The 18,485-nt window shown below is 64.3% G+C and overlaps 2 protein-coding genes across 7 annotated transcripts in view; both read left to right on the top strand.

Annotated features, from left to right (window-relative positions):
• The window catches only part of OGDH (oxoglutarate dehydrogenase), a 35,360-nt gene extending 29,147 nt beyond the window's left edge, over positions 1-6,213 (top strand). For all 4 annotated transcript variants that reach the window (XM_069877562.1, XM_069877559.1, XM_069877563.1 and 1 more), the window contains 10 exons: positions 369-497; positions 1,507-1,657; positions 1,761-1,888; positions 1,977-2,155; positions 2,265-2,336; positions 2,627-2,749; positions 3,204-3,276; positions 4,674-4,837; positions 5,710-5,864; positions 5,956-6,213. In XM_069877562.1, coding sequence (XP_069733663.1) covers positions 369-497; positions 1,507-1,657; positions 1,761-1,888; positions 1,977-2,155; positions 2,265-2,336; positions 2,627-2,749; positions 3,204-3,276; positions 4,674-4,837; positions 5,710-5,864; positions 5,956-6,076 — 1,295 coding nt within the window. In that variant the 3' untranslated portion in view covers positions 6,077-6,213. The remainder of the gene's footprint in view (positions 1-368; positions 498-1,506; positions 1,658-1,760; positions 1,889-1,976; positions 2,156-2,264; positions 2,337-2,626; positions 2,750-3,203; positions 3,277-4,673; positions 4,838-5,709; positions 5,865-5,955) is intronic.
• A 1,050-nt stretch (positions 6,214-7,263) lies between these two features.
• Positions 7,264-17,655, top strand: ZMIZ2 (zinc finger MIZ-type containing 2). Of its 3 annotated transcripts, none has more exons than XM_069877568.1 (18): positions 7,264-7,391; positions 7,487-7,592; positions 7,676-7,854; positions 8,399-8,582; positions 9,746-9,916; positions 9,986-10,150; positions 10,236-10,292; positions 10,372-10,543; positions 11,546-11,690; positions 12,700-12,910; positions 13,000-13,105; positions 13,760-13,917; positions 13,998-14,065; positions 14,892-14,960; positions 15,050-15,285; positions 15,717-15,892; positions 15,984-16,142; positions 17,275-17,655. In XM_069877568.1, exons 1-18 carry the CDS (start codon positions 7,351-7,353, stop codon positions 17,380-17,382), a joined length of 2,511 nt encoding a protein of 836 aa, XP_069733669.1. In that variant the 5' UTR covers positions 7,264-7,350; the 3' UTR covers positions 17,383-17,655. The 3 variants fall into 3 exon arrangements, with proteins under 3 accessions (XP_069733669.1, XP_069733668.1, XP_069733670.1); XM_069877567.1 differs by having other exon boundaries at positions 15,714-15,892; XM_069877569.1 differs by lacking the exon at positions 10,236-10,292 and having other exon boundaries at positions 7,265-7,391; positions 15,714-15,892.
• Positions 17,656-18,485: the final 830 nt, after the last annotated feature.

Here is an 18,485-nt window from a genome sequence, read left to right as displayed (position 1 = left end):
CAGCTCATGTCGAGTAATATCACCTGGTGGGGTGATGCTCGCCGCTCCTGGCATCCCTGCTTGAGAGCAGGGATTGCTCTCAATCTTGAGAGCATCCGTAACCTGAGCTCTGCACCCGGAGCTGTGCCACAGGAGGCTTAGGTTGGACCTTAGGAAAAGGCTCTTCGTGCAGAGGGTGGTGGAGCACTGGAACAGCTCCCAGGGAAGCAGCCATGGCCCCAAGCCTGACAATATTCCAGTTGGCCAACACCCTCAGCCCCAGGATGTGAATATTGGGGTTGTCCTGTGCGGGGACAGGAGTTGGACTCCATGGTCCTTGTGGGTCCCTTCCAACTCAGGATATTCTGTGACTGTCCCTCCTCCTGCAGGTTTCTTCACCCTGGATGGACAGCCCCGCAGCATGACCTGTCCTTCCACTGGCCTGAACGAAGAGGACTTGACCCACATCGGGCAAGTGGCCAGCTCGGTGCCGGTGGAGGATTTCACCATCCATGGAGGTAGGAACCTGCGGATGCTACACCAGATAAGGTGTTTGGCCAGGGAGGATAAAGCTGGAACTTGGCCTGGAAGGAAGGGATGTGTTAAAGTGCTTTGAGATGTGTGGCCAGCAGGGTGAGGAAGGGGATTCTGCCCCTCTGCTCCCTTCTCCTGGAGTCCCGTGTCCGGCTCTGGGGTCCTCAGCACAGGAAGGACAACGTGGAGATGAGCCGAGGGCTGGAGAAGGGCTGAGAGAGTTAGGGGTGTTCCAAGGGACAGGGGACAGGACGAGAGGGAACGGCCTCAAACTCCACCAGGGGAGGGTCAGGCTGGACAGCAGGAAAAAATTTTTCACGGAAAGGGTGATTGGGCCCTGTCCGAGGCTGCCCAGGGAGGGGGTTGAGTCACCTTCCCTGGAGGGGTTTAAGGGACGGGTGGACGAGGTGCTGAGGGACATGGGTTAGTGATTGATGGGAATGGTTGGACTCGATGATCCACTGGGTCTTTTCCAACCTGCTCCAGGCAGGCCCTGCTGCAGTCCCTCAGTACAAAAAGGGGGCTGGTAAGAAAGGCACGGAGAATTCTTACCAGCATCTGTGACAGGACACGGGGTGAGGGTTTTACACTGGAAGAGGACAGGGTTAGATTGGACAGTGAGGAGGCCCTGGCCCAGGTTGCCCAGAGCAGTGGTGGCTGCCCCATCCCTGGTGGGGTTCAAGGCCAGGTTGGATGGGGCTTGGAGCCCCTGATCCAGTGGGAGGTGTCCCTGCCCGTGACTTCTAACCCAAACCCTCCTGTGAGTCGGAGAATCAGTTCATGAGGGAGCTGTGGTTGAGGAAAGCAAACCAAGGGCAAGCAAACTGAAGCACGGCACTTCTTCAGAGCTGCTCCTTCTCTGCCGTCCCGATTCCTTACCCGTGGTTTGTCCCTCTGGCAGAGGTGTATCCGTTCCTCTGCCCCTGGGCACCTGCGGATGGGCTGTGGGACAAACACGGCGTCACCTGAGCTCCCTCCATCCATCCTGGTTAGGTTTGAGCCGCATTCTGAAAACCCGTGGGGAGATGGTGAAGAACCGGACAGTGGATTGGGCTCTGGCAGAGTACATGGCGTTTGGCTCCCTGCTCAAAGAGGGCATCCACATCCGCCTGAGCGGCCAGGACGTTGAGAGAGGCACATTCAGGTGAAGCCTGGCGCTTTTAGCGGCTGTGAAGGCGATTCCAGCCTTTCCAGAAAGGATCCAAAGGGTGAGGATGGATCCAAAGGATGCTTTCCCCTCTTTTCAGCCACCGCCACCACGTCCTGCACGATCAGAACGTGGACAAGAGGACCTGTATCCCCATGAACCACCTCTGGCCTAACCAGGCTCCGTACACCGTCTGCAACAGCTCGTTGTCCGAGTACGGCGTCCTGGGTGAGCGAGGGGGTCTGCGCCTGCTGCCCGGGGCCAGCCAGGCTGCTCCAGGAGCATAACTCCATCTCTTTTTCCTCCCATCCCTCAGGATTCGAGCTGGGCTTCGCCATGGCCAGCCCCAACGCCCTGGTGCTTTGGGAAGCTCAGTTCGGGGACTTCCACAACACCGCTCAGTGCATCATTGACCAGTTCATCTGTCCCGGGCAGGCCAAGTGGGTCAGGCAGAACGGCATCGTCCTGCTGCTTCCCCACGGCATGGAGGGAATGGTGAGGAATCTCCCAGCACCCGGGGGTGCCCGATGCCCGGCCTGGCACGTGCCCGGCCTCGCCTTCGTGCGGCAGCCCGACCCACGCTGTGCCTTCTCCCTCCCTGCAGGGTCCCGAACACTCCTCCGCCCGCCCCGAGCGATTCCTGCAGATGTGCAACGACGATCCCGACGTCTTCCCCGTGAGTGACAGTCACGCTGAGCTCAGCCCGCGTCCCCGATCCCGTTGCTGCCTCGGAATAGGGAGGGGGTGGGCCCCGCGCTTCAGGGGCTGCTCTGGAGCTGGTGGTGGGACACCCGGGAGGGACTGGGGGCTGCTGGCTGCCCCACGGCCGCTCAGCGTGGGTCTCCGTGGGTCTCCGTGCCCTCTGAAGGGAGGAGGGAGGGCTGGGTGTCCCCCTTTCCCCACTGCGGGAGCCACAAGGCCACGTTGTGTTTCTCGCACCCCCTTCCGCTGCGCTCACCGAGGCAGAAACTGGACGACTTTGACGTGCGCCAGCTCTACGAGTGCAACTGGATCGTCGTGAACTGCTCCACTCCAGCCAACTTCTTCCACGTCCTCCGGCGCCAGATCCTCCTGCCTTTCCGCAAACCGGTCAGTGCCGCCGGCGGCTCTGGAGCCCGACGGGGCCGCACGGTGTCCCGGCAGAGCCTGGGGGACGGGACGCGGGGTGGGCTGGCGCTTCGCCCTCAGCAGCAAACAGGGCCGGTTGACCTCTTCCCAGGCCAAGGACCTGTTGGTGCGGCGGGTTGGCTCGGCACGTGGGGCGCTGCCGCCTGGCTCGGGCGAGCCGGGGTGGCTGCAGCCTCTTCCTGCGTTCCCAGGCATTGGGAAACTACCAGGGCGTTGGGAAATTACCACCCTGGGGGGGAAACCCAGGCTGGGAAAGTCAGTGCTGGCCGAAACCGGTGCCCGATGTGAAGCGAGGAGCAAATCTCCAAATCTCGCAGCTGCTCCTGCGCTCGGGCTGGGGGGCAGGATGGGGCAGCCAGGGTAAGGGGTTTGGCAAAGCTGACTCCCTCGCTCTGCCTCTTCTCCCCACCTCCAGCTGATAATCTTCACTCCAAAGTCTTTGCTGCGCCACCCCGAAGCCCGCTCCAGCTTCGATGACATGCTGCCAGGTACGGAGGGACGAAGGGTGAAGGGCAGGAGCAGGCCGCGTGGGCAAAGTCTGCCTGGCCGTGCCTCCCCGTGCCGGAGAGCGGAGGAGAGAAGCCAACACCGGGGCCTTGCTGCGAGCTCCCTGAGCCAGCGGGAGGTGTCCCTGCCCGTGGCACGGGGTTGGATCTGGATGGGCTTTAAGGGCCCTTCCAACCCAAACCATTCCGTGATCGCAGGGTGCTCTGTGCCGGCTGCCGGTGTGGCCATCTAACCCGGCTAATTAGAGCTGCCCCTCATTAGCGTCCCCCCCGAGCTTTCCAGGCTTTGCCGTGGTGCTTCCTCCATTGGAGCGGCACAGCCGGGGCTCGGCAAACCCAGCTCCCCCAGAGCCGTGATGGTTTGTACTGGGAGCTGGTGCAGAACCAGCTGCTCCGGCTCTGCCTCCCCACGTTCCCTGCCCAGGCTGGGGTCCCGGGAGGGGTCAGCGTGGATTGGGGATGACACTGAGCTGGGGGGAAGCTGGATCTGCTGGAGGGTTGGGAGGCTCCAAAGGGATCTGAACAGGCTGGATCCATGGGCTGAGACCAACGGGATGAGGGTTAACAAGGCCAAATGGCGGGTCCTGCCCTTGGGGCACCATAACCCTGAGCAGCTCCAGACTAGGAGAAGTCTGGCTGGAAACTGCCTGGAGGAGAAGGACCTGGGGGTGTTGGTTGAACAGGAGCCAGCAGGGGCCCAGGGGGCCAAGAAGGCCAAGGGCATCTTGGCTTGGATCAGACACGGCGTGGCCAGCAGGGCCAGGGAGGTTCTTCTCCCTCTGGACTCGGCCCTGGGGAGACCGCTCCTCGAATCCTGGGGTCAGTCCTGGCCCCTCACCACAAGAAGGATGTTGAGGCTCTGGAGCGAGTCCAGAGAAGAGCAACGAAGCTGGGGAGGGGGCTGGAGAACAAGGATTGCGAGGAGCGTCTGAGAGAGCTGGGGGTGTTTAGGCTGGAGAAGAGGAGGCTGAGGGGAGACCTCATTGCTCTCTGCAACTCCCTGAGAGGAGGTTGTGGAGAGGAGGGAGCTGGGCTCTTCTCCCAAGGGACAGGGGACAGGACGAGAGGGAATGGCCTCAAGCTCCACCAGGGGAGGGTCAGGCTGGACAGCAGGAAAGAATTTTTCACAGAAAGGGTCATTGGTCCCTGTCCGAGGCTGCCCAGGGAGGGGGTTGAGTCCCCTTCCCTGGAGGGGTTTAAGGGACGGGTGGACGAGGTGCTGAGGGACATGTGTTAGTGATTGATGGGAACGGTTGGATGCGATGATCCAGTGGGTCTTTTCCAACCTGGTGATTCTATGATTCTATGGGATGCAGGTGCTGCTGGTGGCTGCCAGTCCAGGTCCCTGGGCTTCAACGTGACATCCTCTCTCTTGGCAGGCACCCACTTCCTCCGCGTCATCCCCGACGATGGCCCCGCGGCGCAGAACCCGGAGCGGGTGAAGCGAGTGCTGTTCTGCACCGGGAAGGTCTACTACGACCTGACCCGCGAGCGCAAGGCTCGGCAGATGGAGGCGGACGTGGCCATCACCAGGGTGGAGCAGGTGAGCAGGGCCTGAGGGCTGGAGGGACGGGATGGATCCAGAGGGACTGGACAGGCTGGAGAGCTGGGGCTCGAGAACCTCATGGAGATCAACAAGGCCAAGCGCAAGGTCCTGCTCCTGGGTCAGGGCAATCCCAGCACAAATCCAGGCTGGGCAGGGAATGGATTGGGAGCAGCCCTGAGGAGAAGGACTCGGGGGGCTGGGGGATGAGAAGCTCAACATGAGCCAACAAAGTGCTCACAGTCCAGAAACCAACCGTGTCCTGAGCTGCGTTAGAAGCGTGTCCAGCAGGGTGAGGGAGGGGATTCTACCCCTCTGCTCCGCTTTGGTGAGACCCACCTGGAGCCCTGAGTCCAGTTCTGGAGTCCTTGGCACCGGGAGGACATGAAGCTGCTGGAGTGAATCCAGAGGCCACAGAGATGATCCGAGGGCTGGAGAACCTCCCATAGGAGGACAGGCTGAGAGAATTGGGATTGTTCATCCTGGAGAAGAGAAGGCTCTGGGGAGACCTTAGAGCAGCTTCCAGTGCAGAAAGGGGCTGCAGGAAAGCTGGGGAGGGGCTCTTGATCAGGGGGTGCAGGGAGAGGATGAGGGGGAACGATTTTGAGCTGCAAGAGGGCAGGTTAAGATGAGATCTTAATATTTTGCTGTGAGGGTGGGGAGGCCCTGGAACAGGTTGCCCAGAGCAGTGGTGGCTGCCCCATACCTGGAGGGGTTCAAGGCCAGGTTGGATGGGGCTTGGAGCCCCTGATCCAGTGCCCTGCCCATGGCAGGAGGTGGAACTGGATGGGCTTTGAGGTCCCTTCCAACCCAACCCAAGCCATTCCACGATTCCCTGACGCTGCTGTGACTCTACTCCGTGTCCCCTCCAGCTCTCCCCGTTCCCCTTCGACCTCCTCCAACGAGAAGCGCAGAAGTACCCGGCGGCCGAGCTCGTGTGGTGCCAGGAGGAGCACAAAAACCAGGGCTACTACGACTACGTCAAACCCCGCCTGCGAACCACCATCAACCGCGCCAAGCCCGTCTGGTAGGGCCGCGGGGCGAGGGCGGAGAGGGCCTGGGGGGGCCCAGGGGGTCTTGCGGGGGGGCCTCCCTCACCCTCAGCGTCTCTCCCGCAGGTACGCGGGGCGGGAGCCGGCGGCCGCGCCCGCCACGGGCAACAAGAAAACCCACCTGACGGAGCTGCAGCGGCTGCTGGACACGGCCTTCAACCTGGACGCCTTCAAGGACCTGGCCTGAGCGCCAGCGCGGTGGCAGCATGCGCCAGCCTGTCCGTCCGTCCTCCCAGCCGTCTGTCTGTCTGTCTGTCTGTCTGTGTCACCCCAACCCCAGCTCGCTGCTCCCATAACTACAGACTTTGTGCCCCCCAACCCCCAGAGCTGTGTCCGAGTCCTTGTCCTGCTGCCGCCGGGGGCTGAAACGGGGCTGGGGGCTGCGCCCTGCGGGGAGAACTGAACCCCCAAACTGCTTCTGAGACACACACACAACCCCCCCCCCCCAGCTCTGGGGGCTCCGCGTGGGCTGCTGCTGGGGGAGGTGTGGGGAGAAGAGAGGGGAGGGGGGAGGAGGGAGGAGAAGGGGGAGAAGGGAGAAGGAGGAGAAGGGAGGAGAAGGGGGAGAAGGGAGGAGAAAAGGGAGAAGGGAGGAGAAAAGGGAGAAGGGGGAGAAGGGAGGAGAAGGGAGGAGAAGGAGGAGAAGGGGGAGAAGGGAGGAGAAAAGGGAGAAGGGAGGAGAAAAGGGAGAAGGGAGGAGAAGGGAGGAGAAAAGGGAGAAGGGAGGAGAAAAGGGAGGAGAAAAGGGAGAAGGGAGGAGAAAAGGGAGAAGGGAGGAGAAAAGGGAGGAGAAAAGGGAGAAGGGAGGAGAAAAGGGAGAAGGGAGGAGAGGGAGGAGAAGGGGGAGAAGGGAGGAGAAGGGAGAAAGGAGGAGAAGGGGAGAAAGGAGGAGAAGGGGATAAAGGAGGAGAAGGGGGAGAAGGGAGGAGAGGGGCGAGAAAGGAGAAGGGGGTGTGAGGGGGAGAAGGGAGGAGAAGGGGGGAGAGGGAGGAGAAGGGGGAGAGGGAGGAGAAGGGGAGAAAGGAGGAGAAGGGGGAGAAGGGAGGAGAGAGAGGAGAGGGAGGAGAAGGGAGGAGAAGGGGGTGTGGGGGGGATGGGGGCTCTGCCGCTCGGCGCTCGGCTGGCCGCGCCTGGCTGGGTGGTGGCGGGGGGCGGGGCTGTGCGCGCGGCGGCGCTTGGCCACGCCCCTCTCCCCGATTGGCCACGCCCCTCTCCGCGCGCCTGGCCACGCCCCCTCCCGGGGCCGCGCGCGCCCCGCGCTGCCAGGGCCATCTTGGGGCCCAGAGCGGGGACCGGGGAGGGAGGAGGAGGAGGGGGGACACCGAGAGAGAGGGAGGAGGAGGAGCGGGGTGGGGGGAAGAGGGAGCAGGCGGCACGGAGGGGAGCGAGGGAGCAGGGCTCGGCGGTGCCACCGGGAGCGAACCGGAGCGCCTCCCCCGCCGTCCCGCAGGATCCTCCCCCATGGCCTCCGCGCACCCCCTGAAGCCGCCGCCGCCTCACGGGTGAGCGCCACTTCCCCACCCCCCCCCCCACCCCCCCCCAACCCCGTGTCCTTCCATCCCCGGGATCCTCCATCCTCCATCTCTCCTCCTTCCAGCGATGCTTTCGCCTACGAGGCCGCGCCCTGGCAGCCGCCCGCCCCCCCCGGGGCTCTCTCCGTCGTCACCACCGTGTGGGGCCTCGGCAGCTCCTCGCAGAGCCAGGTAGAAGCGCTCCCGGTGCCCCCCCCGGTGTGTGTGTGTCCCCCCACCAACCCTCATCCCTTCTCTGCCCCCCCCCACTCCAGGCGTTCGGCAGCCCCATGGGCCCCGCGGGCGGCGGCTCCGGGCTGGGGGGCAGCGGGGCTGCCGGGAGCTCGGCCCCGTTCCTGCCGGCCCAGCCCTTCGCCGAGGGAGCCCCCGCCAAGTACCCGCCCGGCGGGCCCTACGGACGCGGCTACGCCGGGACACAGGGATTCACCGCCAGGTGAGGCTGCTCCTCGCGGAGACAGGGAGGCACCGGCTTGGGAAGGACCCACCGCATCATCGAGTCCAACCATCCCCATCAATCACTAACCCATGGCCCTCAGCACCTCGGCCACCCGGCCCTTAAACCCCTCCAGGGAAGGGGACTCAACCCCCTCCCTGGGCAGCCTCGGACAGGGACCAATCACCCTTGCCATGAAAAATGTTTTCCTGCTGTCCAGCCTGACCCTCCCCTGGTGGAGCTTGAGGCCATTCCCTCTCGTCCTGTCCCCTGTCCCTTGGGAGAAGAGCCCAGCTCCCTCCTCTCCACAACCTCCTCTCAGGGAGTTGCAGAGAGCAATGAGGTCTCCCCTCAGCCTCCTCTTCTCCAGGCTAAACACCCCCAGCTCTCTCAGCTGCTCCTCGCAATCCTTGTTCTCCAGCCCCCTCACCATCTCCATTCTCTCCTCTGGACTCGCTCCAGAGCCTCAGCATCCCTGTGGTGAGGGGCTGTCGCTGTGCAGCGGGGTGACGGCCCCCCCCCCCGTGTTTCTCTTGTCCCGCAGCTACAGCCCCGGGCCGATGGGGCTCCCTCCGCCGCCGCACGCTGCCCGGGCACCCACCGACTTCACCCAAGCCGCTGCCGCTGCCGCCGTGGCCGCCGCTGCCGCCACAGCCACGGCCACGGCCACCGCGACGGTGGCAGCGCTGCAGGAGAAGCAGAGCCAGGAGCTGAGCCAGTACGGGGCGGTAAGAGACACCCCCGCCACCTTCATCCCCCTCTCTCCCCGCTGTGACCCCCCCCCCTCTCCTTCTGAGATCCACCCCTCATCTCACCCCTGTGACCTCCCTGCTGTGACCCCCCCAACCCCGTCTTCCCCATCGAGATCCCCTAGTTTCTCCCCCCCGTGACCCCCACATCTCTGCCCCATGACCCCCCTCTCACCCCCCATGACTCCTCCATCTCTCCCCATCTCTCCCCCCGTGATACCCCCATCTCTCCCCCTGTGACCCCCCAGTTTCTCCCTCTCTGTCACCCACTGTCTCTCTCCATCTCTCCCCCTGTCACCCCTTCTCTCCCCCCCATGATTCCCCCTTCTCTCTGCTCTGTGACCCCCTGTCTCTCCCCCTATGACCCCCCATCTCACCCCCCCGTGATCCCCTCATCTCTCCCCTCCCGTGACCCCCCTTCTCTCTCCCTTGTGACCCCCCATCTCTCCCCCATGACCTCCCCATCTCTCCTCCCCCGCGACCCCCCAGTTTCTCCCTCCCCATCACCCCCCATCTCTCCTCATCTCTCCCTGCTCTCACCCCCCATCTCTCCCCGTCACCCCCCCGTCTTTGCCCCCACGACTTCTCCATCTCTCCCCCCGTGTCTCTCCCCATCTACCCCCTGTCACCCCACTATCTCCCCCCCATGACCTCCCCCTCTCTCCCCCCGACCCCCTTCTCTCTCCCCCCTGTGACCTCCCCATCTCTCCCCCGTGACACCCCATGACCCCCCCATCTCTCCCCACCTCTGTGACCCCCCAGTTTCTTCCTCCCTGTCACCCCAGTCTCTCTCCATCTCTCCCCCGTCACCCCCCTCTCCCCCCCATGACTCCCCCTTCTCTCCTCCCCATGACTCCCCCTTTTCTCCCCACTGTGACCCCCATCTCTCTCCCCTCCGACCCCCCATCTCACCCCCCCGTGATCCCCTCATCTCTCCCCTCCCGTGACCCCCCTTCTCTCTCCCTTGTGACCCCCCATCTCTCCCCCATGACCTCCCCATCTCTCCTCCCCCGCGACCCCCCAGTTTCTCCCTCCCCATCACCCCCCATCTCTCCTCACCTCCCCCCGTCACCCCCCCATCTTTGCCCCCCACGACTCCTCCACCTCCCCCCCCCGTGACCCCCGTCTCTCTCCCTCCGCAGCTGGGCCCGGGGCAGCCCTTCTCCAGCCAGTTCCTGCCCCCGGCTGCCCCCTCGAGCCCTCCGCGAGCCCCCAACTCCCTTTACGGGGGGCAGCGGGGGCCCCCTCACCCCTACGCCCCCCCGACCCCTCAGCCTCCGCGCCAGGGCCTCAAGCGGCCTCTCTCCAGCGAGGTGAGCAGCCGTGGCGGCCGCGCGTGGCACGCGGGCGTCCTCGACGCCGCTGAACCCCGTGCCTCGCAGGGTTACCTGGCCCAGCCGTACCTGCCGGGGGGGCCGTACGCTGCGCCCGGTGCCCACTACGCCCCCCAGGCCTCCGCGCCGGCGCCCTCCTACCCCGCGCAGCGGCTGCAGCAGAGCGTGGGGCAGCTCCTCTCCGCTTCCAGCAGCCCTGCGGCCTATTACAAGGTACCCGAGGTGGCACGGGGTGGGGGGGGTGGGGTTCTGGTGTCCCCCCCGCGGTGCCACCCCAGCGCTGTCCCCCCTCCCGCAGCCGGCTGACCCGTTCGGTGCGCCGAGCGCGGCCTTCGGCGGCTACAGCGGCGCGAGGGTGAGTCCGGCGCGAGGGTTTTGGGGGGGTTCGGGGGCCGCGTGCTGCCCGCTGAGGGTTCTAACCGGTGTCTCCGCAGGCGGGACGCTCGCTGCCGGGGTACCCCGGCTCCCCGCTGCCCGCCACCCCCACGCCCCCCGTGACGCCGGGCGGCACCGGTGCCCCGTACGGCTCCCCGGGCCAGGAGGGCAAAGCCGCCTTCCTGCAGGACGTCAAGCCCAGCGGCGCCGCCCTGCGCCAGGGCCCCTCGGGTAGGAGCCACCAGCATTTACCCCCCCCCCCTTCTTCTTTCCCCCCCGCCTCCTTCTTTCCCCCCCCGCCTCCTTCTTTCCCCCCCCCTCCTCCTTCTTTCCCCCCCTCCTCCTTCTTCCCCCCCCTCCTCCTTCTTTCCCCCCCCTCCTCCTTCTTTCCCCCCCCTCCTCCTTCTTTCCCCCCCCTCCTCCTTCTTTCCCCCCCCTCCTCCTTCTTTCCCCCCCCTCCTCCTTCTTTCCCCCCCTCCTCCTTCTTTCCCCCCCCTCCTCCTTCTTTCCCCCCCCTCCTCCTTCTTTCCCCCCCCTCCTCCTTCTTTCCCCCCCTCCTCCTTCTTTCCCCCCCTCCCCTCCTTCTTTCCCTCCCCTCCCCTCCTTCTTTCCCCCCCCTCCCCTCCTTCTTTCCCCCCCCTCCCCTCCTTCTTTCCCCCCCCTCCCCTCCTTCTTTCCCCCCCCTCCCCTCCTTCTTTCCCCCCCCTCCCCTCCTTCTTTCCCCCCCCCCCCCTCCTTCTTTCCCCCCCCCCCCCTCCTTCTTTCCCCCCCCCCCCCTCCTTCTTTCCCCCCCCTCCCCTCCTTCTTTCCCCCCCCTCCCCTCCTTCTTTCCCCCCCCTCCCCTCCTTCTTTCCCCCCCTTATTCCCCCCTCCCCCATTCCTCCCCCTCTCTAACCACTCCGGGGCTCTAAAGGAGAGGGGCGGGGCCATCTCTGCTGGGGGCGTGGCCACAACGGGGTGGGCGTGGCTTATGCGCAGGGGGCGGGGCCTCTTGCGTAGGGTGGGCGTGTCTTAAGCCAGTGGGCGGGGCCTGAGGCTGTGGGCGGGGCTTCGATGTGGGCGGAGCCTCATGCGATTGGCTGTCTTGAGGCTGTGGTCGAGGCCTATGGGGCGGGGGCGGGGCCTCTCTCGCAGTGGGCGGGGCTTCTCTACGAGGAGGCGGGGCCTGTTGCGGTGGGCGGGGCCTCCTCGGGGGTGTCAGGGCGGGGCGGGCGGTGCTGACGGGTCGCGCAGGGCCGGCCGGCGGGGAGGAGCTGCGGCTGACCTTCCCGGTGCGGGACGGCGTGGTGCTGGAGCCCTTCCGCCTGCAGCACAACCTGGCCGTCAGCAACCACGTCTTCCAGCTGCGCGACTCCGTCTACAGGACCCTCATGATGAGGTGGGGGGCCCGGCGGGGACGGGGGGGCGGACGGGGCACGGTGGGGTTGTCCTGGAGGGCCTGGATGGAGGCATCGAGGGCACCCTCAGCAAGTTTGCGGGTGACACTAAGCTGGGTGGAAGCTGGATCTGCTGGAGGGTCGGGAGGCTCCAAAGGGATCTGAACAGGCTGGATCCATGGGCTGAGACCAACGGGATGAGGTTTAACAAGGCCAAATGGCGGGTCCTGCCCTTGGGGCACAACAACCCTGAGCAGCTCCAGACTAGGAGAAGTCTGGCTGGAAACTGCCTGGAGGAGAAGGACCTGGGGGTGTTGGTTGAACAGGAGCCAGCAGGGGCCCAGGGGGCCAAGAAGGCCAAGGGCATCTTGGCTTGGATCAGACACAGCGTGGCCAGCAGGGCCAGGGAGGTTCTTCTCCCTCTGGACTCGGCCCTGGGGAGACCGCTCCTCGAATCCTGGGGTCAGTTCTGGCCCCTCCCCACAAGAAGGATGTTGAGGCTCTGGAGCGAGTCCAGAGAAGAGCAACGAAGCTGGGGAAGGGGCTGGAGAACAAGGATTGCGAGGAGCGTCTGAGAGAGCTGGGGGTGTTTAGGCTGGAGAAGAGGAGGCTGAGGGGAGACCTCATTGCTCTCTGCAACTCCCTGAGAGGAGGCTGTGGAGAGGAGGGAGCTGGGCTCTTCTCCCAAGGGACAGGGGACAGGACGAGAGGGAATGGCCTCAAGCTCCACCAGGGGAGGGTCAGGCTGGACCTCGGGAAAAAATATATCCCGGAAAGGGTGATTGGTCCCTGTCCGAGGCTGCCCAGGGAGGGGGTTGAGTCCCTTTCGCTGGAGGGGTTTAAGGGATTGATGGGAATGGTTGGACTCGATGATCCAGTGGGTCTCTTCTAACCTGGTGGATGCAGGTATGGTGGTGCCAGCATGGCTATCGTGGTGCTGTGTGCGTGGTGCTTGGTGATGTTCCTCACCCACGGCGCGGTGTCTCACGTTGGCCACTGCCTGCCCCCCAGGCCCGATCTGGAGCTGCAGTTCAAGTGTTACCACCACGAGGATCGGCAGATGAACACCAACTGGCCGGCCTCCGTCCAGGTCAGCGTTAACGCCACGCCGCTCACCATCGAGCGCGGCGACAACAAGACCTCGCACAAGCCGCTCTACTTGAAGCACGTCTGCCAGCCCGGCAGGAACACCATCCAGATCACCGTCACCGCCTGCTGCTGCGTGAGTCGCCCAGGGAAGGGTCCTGGGAAGGGTAGACGGGGGTGGATATTGCAGTTGGGGTCACGGCTCAGCCCCCTGTCTCTCTGCAGTCCCACCTCTTCGTCCTGCAGCTGGTGCACCGGCCCTCGGTGCGCTCCGTGCTGCAAGGGCTCATCAAGAAGCGCCTGCTGCCTGCCGAGCACTGCATCACCAAAAGTGAGCTGGGACGGGGCCCCCGGGGCGGGGGGACGCAGGACACCTTGGTCTGGGGGCTGAAGGTGGGGGGGTAAACCGTAACCCCACCAGACTGGGGGCCACATGAGGCACCAAGCCCAGATGTCACCATGGTGTCACCCACATCCCAGTTGTGACTCTTGTTGTCATAGAATCAATCATAGAATCACCAGGTTGGAAGAGACCCACCAGATCATCGAGTCCAACCATTCCCATCAATCACTAACCCATGTCCCTCAGCACCTTGTTCCTTAAACCCCTCCAGGGAAGGTGACTCAACCCCCTCCCTGGGCAGCCTTGAACAGGGACCAATTACCCTTTCTGTGAAATATTTTTTCCTGCTGTCCAGCCTGACCCTCCCCTGGTGAAGCTTGAGGCCATTCCCTCTCGTCCTGTCCCCTGTCCCTTGGGAGAAGAGCCCAGCTCCCTCCTCTCCACAACCTCCTCTCAGGGAGTTGCAGAGAGCAATGAGGTCTCCCCTCAGCCTCCTCTTCTCCAGGCTAAACACCCCCAGCTCTCTCAGACGCTCCTCGCAATCCTTGTTCTCCAGCCCCCTCACCAGCTTTGTTGCTCTTCTCTGGACTCGCTCCAGAGCCTCAACATCCTTCTTGTGGTGTCCTTTGCCCACTGTCCCAGTCAAGCGCAACTTCAGCAGTGGGACCATCCCAGGGACGCCGGGGCCCAACGGTGAGGACGGTGTGGAGCAAACGGCCATCAAGGTGTCTCTCAAGTGCCCCATCACCTTCCGGAGGATTCAGCTCCCGGCCAGGGGCCACGACTGCCGGCACATACAGGTAGGAGAGGGATCGGGAGGCTGTGGGGTTTCTCCTCCCCCTCCAAGTGCTGCTGGCTCAGCCGCTGCTCTCCCTCGCAGTGCTTCGACCTGGAGTCCTACCTGCAGCTCAATTGTGAGAGGGGGACGTGGCGCTGTCCTGTCTGCAAGTGAGTGGGGGCAGAGGGGGCCGAGCCCCAGATTCGCTGCCTGGGGGGAGTGTCCCTTTTTGCTGTCATTTAGTGACTCACCTACTGGATGAGGGAAAGACTGTGGAGGAGAAGGACCTGGGGGTGTTGGTTGAACAGGAGCCAGCAGGGGCCCAGGGGACCAAGAAGGCCAAGGGCATCTTGGCTTGGATCAGACCCGGCGTGGCCAGCAGGGCCAGGGAGGTTCTTCTCCCTCTGGACTCAGCCCTGGGGAGACCGCTCCTCGAATCCTGGGGTCAGTTCTGGCCCCTCACCACAAGAAGGATGTTGAGGCTCTGGAGCGAGTCCAGAGAAGAGCAACGAAGCTGGGGAGGGGGCTGGAGAACAAGGATTGCGAGGAGCGACTGAGAGAGCTGGGGGTGTTTAGCCTGGAGAAGAGGAGGCTGAGGGGAGACCTCATTGCTCTCTGCAACTCCCTGAGAGGAGGTTGTGGAGAGGAGGGAGCTGGGCTCTTCTCCCAAGGGACAGGGGACAGGACGAGAGGGAACGGCCTCAAGCTGCACCAGGGGAGGGTCAGGCTGGACAGCAGGAAAAAAATCTTTCACAAAAAAGAGTCACTGGGCCCTGGCAGAGGCTGCCCAGGGAGGGGGTTGAGTCCCCTTCCCTGGAGGGGTTTAAGGGCCGGGTGGATGAGATGCTGAGGGACATGGGTTAGTGATTGATGGGAATGGTTGGACTCGATGATCCGGTGGGTCTTTTCCACCCTAGCGATTCTATGATTCAATGATTTCTCTGTCTGGAGGAGTGGGGTGGTCCCTGCCCTCACCCTGCCTCTCCCTCCCTGCAGTAAGACAGCCCTGCTGGAGGGGCTGGAGGTGGACCAGTACATGCTGGGCATCCTGATCTACATCCAGAAGTAAGTGTTCCTGCTCTGTCTGTCCATCTGTCTGTTCCCGGGGCGGATGTGCAGCCTGAATTCCCCCCTTGACCTCCTGCCACCCCCAGCTCGGAGCACGAGGAGATCACCATCGACCCGACCTGCAGCTGGAAACCCGTCCCGGTCAAACCCGACATCCACGTCAAGGAGGAGCCGGAGGGGCCGGTTCTGAAACGGTGCCGAACGCTCAGCCCCGCACACATGGTGCTGCCCAACATCATGGAGATGATTGCGGCCCTGGGGCCTGGTCCTGTGCCCTTCACGCCACTGCCCGCGCCTGCTGCCCCTGACTACGGTGCCCCTGGTACGGGGGGTCCCACGGGATCCTGAGAACGTGGAGTTCTGAGAACATGAGGAGGCTGAGGGGAGACATTGCTCTCTCCAACTCCCTGAAAGGAGGTTGTGGAAAGGAGGGAGCTGGGCTCTTCTCCCAAGGGACAGGGGACAGGATGAGAGGGAATGGCCTCAAGCTCCACCAGGGGAGGGTCAGGCTGGACATCAGGAAAAAATATTTCATGGAAAGGGTCATTGGTCCCTGGCAGAGGCTGCCCAGGGAGGGGGTTGAGTCCCCTTCCCTGGAGGGGTTTAAGGGACGGGTGGATTAAGGGCTGAGGGACATGGGTTAGTGATTGATGGGAATGGTTGGACTCGATGATCCAGTGGGTCTCTTCCAACCTAGTGGTTCTGTGATTCTTGAGACACACCCTCCCTCCACTGCGTCTTTTCTTCCAGCAGGTTCCAGCTTTCCAGCACCTGGGGGTTTCCCGGAGCCCTTCCCCGCTCCCGGTGTCCCTGGCACCCCGACGCTGAACGACTTCGCGCCAGGACCCCCCCCAATCTCCTACCAACCCGACATCCCTGGAGGCCTCCTGCCCCCCGAGAAGCCCCCTGCGCCCCCTCTCCCCGCACAGGTCAGCTGGGCTGCAGCTGGGGGGCTGCGCTGGGGGGTGGTGGGAGAAGGAGGTGGGGGGGTTTCACAGAGTTGTTGTCCCCCCCCCCCAGCTGCCCCTTCTGGGGAGGATGGAGCCATCGCACTCGGCACAGCCGCTGCCGCACCGGAGCACGGTGGCACGGCACCCCCTGGGCCCCCCCGGCTCCACGCACCCTAGCGACCTTGCTTTCTCCGCCGGACCCGGAGAGGGATCCGAGCCGGCCCTGGATGTGAGTACAGGGAGCGATGGTTGGGGTGCAGGGTGGGGGTGTTTTGGGGGTCCGGGTCTGGAGCTGGGGGGCTGATGTTCATATTGAACCCCATGGGTGCAGAGGGGAGGGTTTTGGGGGTCCAGGTGTGGAGCTGGGTGACTCATGTGGATGCAGAGGGGGGTGTTTTGGGGGTCCAGGTGTGGAGCTGGGTGACTCATGTGGGTGCAGGGGGGGTGTTTTGGGGGTCCAGGCGTGGAATAGGGGGGCTGATGTTCATATTGAACCCCGTGGGTGCAGGGGGGAGTGTTTTGGGGGTCCAGGTGCGGAGCTGGGTAGCTCATGTGGGTGCAGGGGGGGGTGTTTTGGGGGTCCAGACGTGGAGTTGGGGGGCTGATGTTCGTATTGAGCCCCATGGGTGCAGGGGGGTGTTTTGAGGGTCCAGGTGTGGAGTAGGGGGGCTGATGTTCATATTGAATCCCGTGGGTGCAGGGGCAGGGGCTGTTTTGGGGATCCAGGCATGGAGCTGGGGGGCTGATGTTCATATTGAACCCCGTGGGTGCAGGGGGGAGCGTTTTGGGGGTCCAGGCATGGAGCTGGGGGGCTGATGTTCACATTGAACCCCATGGGTGTAGAGGGTAGTGTTTTGGGGTCCAGGTGCGGAGCTGGGTAGCTCATGTGGGTGGAGGGGGGGTGTTTGGGGGTCTGGGTGTGGAGCTGGGGGGCTGATGTTCATATTGAACCCCGTGGGTGCAGGGGCAGGGGCTGTTTTGGGGATCCAGGCATGGAGCTGGGGGGCTGATGTTCATATTGAACCCCATGGGTGCAGAGGGGAGGGTTTTGGGGGTCCAGATGCGGAGCTGGGGGGCTCATGTGGGTGCAGGCTAGGTGTTTTGGGGGTCTAGGTGTGGAGTGGGGGGGCTGATGAACCCCATGGGTGCAGAGGTGAGTGTTTTGGGGGTCCAGGTGCGGAGTTGGGTGGCTCATATGGGTGCAGGGGGGCTGTTTTGGGGGTCTGGGTGTGGAGCTGGGGGGCTGATGTTCCTATTGAACCCCGTGTGTGTGTGGGGGGGGTGGTATTTTGGGGGGCCCATCTCAGACCTCACAGGCTCAGGGAGTCTGGGGGGGCCGTTGTTCACCCGCTGCTCCCCAGCTTCTTCCCGAGCTGACGAACCCCGACGAGCTGCTCTCCTACCTGGGCCCCCCCGACCTCCCCAGCAGCAGCAACGATGACCTCCTCGCCCTCTTCGAGAGCAACTGAGCCCCCCGCGAGCGCAGCGGGGTGTCTGGACCCCCCCACCCAGGGCTCCTTTTGGGGGGATGTGCCCCCCAACCCCACCCCGTCGCGGCGTGGGGCTCCTGGGGGACGTTGTGGGACAGACAGACAGACGCCGCCCGCGGCTGTACATAGTGTGGACACGCTACTGCCCCCCAAGCCCCCCTATTTATCGGGCCCCGCTGTAAATTTGCGCTTGCCCCCCCCCCCCCCCACCTCGCTGTACCCCCATCCACGCTATTAAAGCATCGTCCTGGGGCTCCGCAGCGGCTCTGGGCTTGGGGGGCACCCAGCACCCCTCCTCTGCTCTCGAATCCCACCCCAGGTGGGAAGGGCACCCCCAGAACATCCATCCCACCCCCCTTTCCCCATCTTCCGTACCCCCATCCCGCACTCTGATGGGGACGGGGGGGGGCCCGCATCTCTTATTCTGCACCCCCCATCCCAGCCTCGGGGCTCTTTGGTGTCTCCTGGGTTGCGGGGGGATCTCCTGCACCCCTCTTTTTTTCCCCTCATTCTAGCCTCAGGGCTCTGTGGTGGCTCCTGAAGTGGGGGGCTCCCCTGTACCCCTCTTTTTCCCCCCATCCCAGGCTCTGCGGTGGCTCCTGGAATGCGGGGGGGCTCCCCTGTACCCCTTTTTTCCCCTCCATCTTGGGCTCTTCAGCAGCTTCTGGGTTTGGGGGGGGCGCTCTTCTGCACCCCTCTTTTTTCCAACCATCCCAGGCTCTGTGGTGCCTCCTGGCTTGGGGGGGGCTCCCCTGTACCCCTCTTTTTTCCCCCCCATCCCAAGCTCAGGGTTCTGCAGTGGCTCCTGGAGGTGGAGGGGCACCCTGCACCCCTTTTTTTTCCCCTCCCATCCCAGCCTCGGGGCTCTGCGGTGGCTCCTGAAGGGGGGGGGCTCCCCCGTACCCCTCTTTTCTCCCTCCATCTTGGGCTCTTCAGTGGCTCCTGGGTTGGGGAGGGGGCTCTTCTGCACCCCTCTTTTATCCCCCGCATCCCAGCCTCAGCTTAGGAGGCTCCTGGAGGTGGAGGGGCTCCCCCGTACCCCTCATTTTCCCTCCATCCCAGGCTCTGCGGTGGCTCCTGGG

This window comes from Phaenicophaeus curvirostris, chromosome 27, assembly GCF_032191515.1.
Source record: "Phaenicophaeus curvirostris isolate KB17595 chromosome 27, BPBGC_Pcur_1.0, whole genome shotgun sequence".
Lineage (NCBI taxonomy): Eukaryota > Metazoa > Chordata > Aves > Cuculiformes > Cuculidae > Phaenicophaeus > Phaenicophaeus curvirostris.
Note: the sequence above shows the minus strand (reverse complement) of the source record. Positions and strands in the feature narration are given on the sequence as shown.

Excerpts from the sequence above, each read along its gene's own strand:
- ZMIZ2 (XM_069877567.1), top strand. The coding sequence starts at position 7,351 with ATGGCCTCCGCGCACCCCCTGAAGCCGCCGCCGCCTCACGG. Across the intron at positions 7,855-8,398 it reads ACACAGGGATTCACCGCCAG|CTACAGCCCCGGGCCGATGG; the intron begins GTGAGGCTGCTC and ends CTTGTCCCGCAG. Across the intron at positions 13,106-13,759 it reads CGAGCACTGCATCACCAAAA|TCAAGCGCAACTTCAGCAGT; the intron begins GTGAGCTGGGAC and ends CCACTGTCCCAG.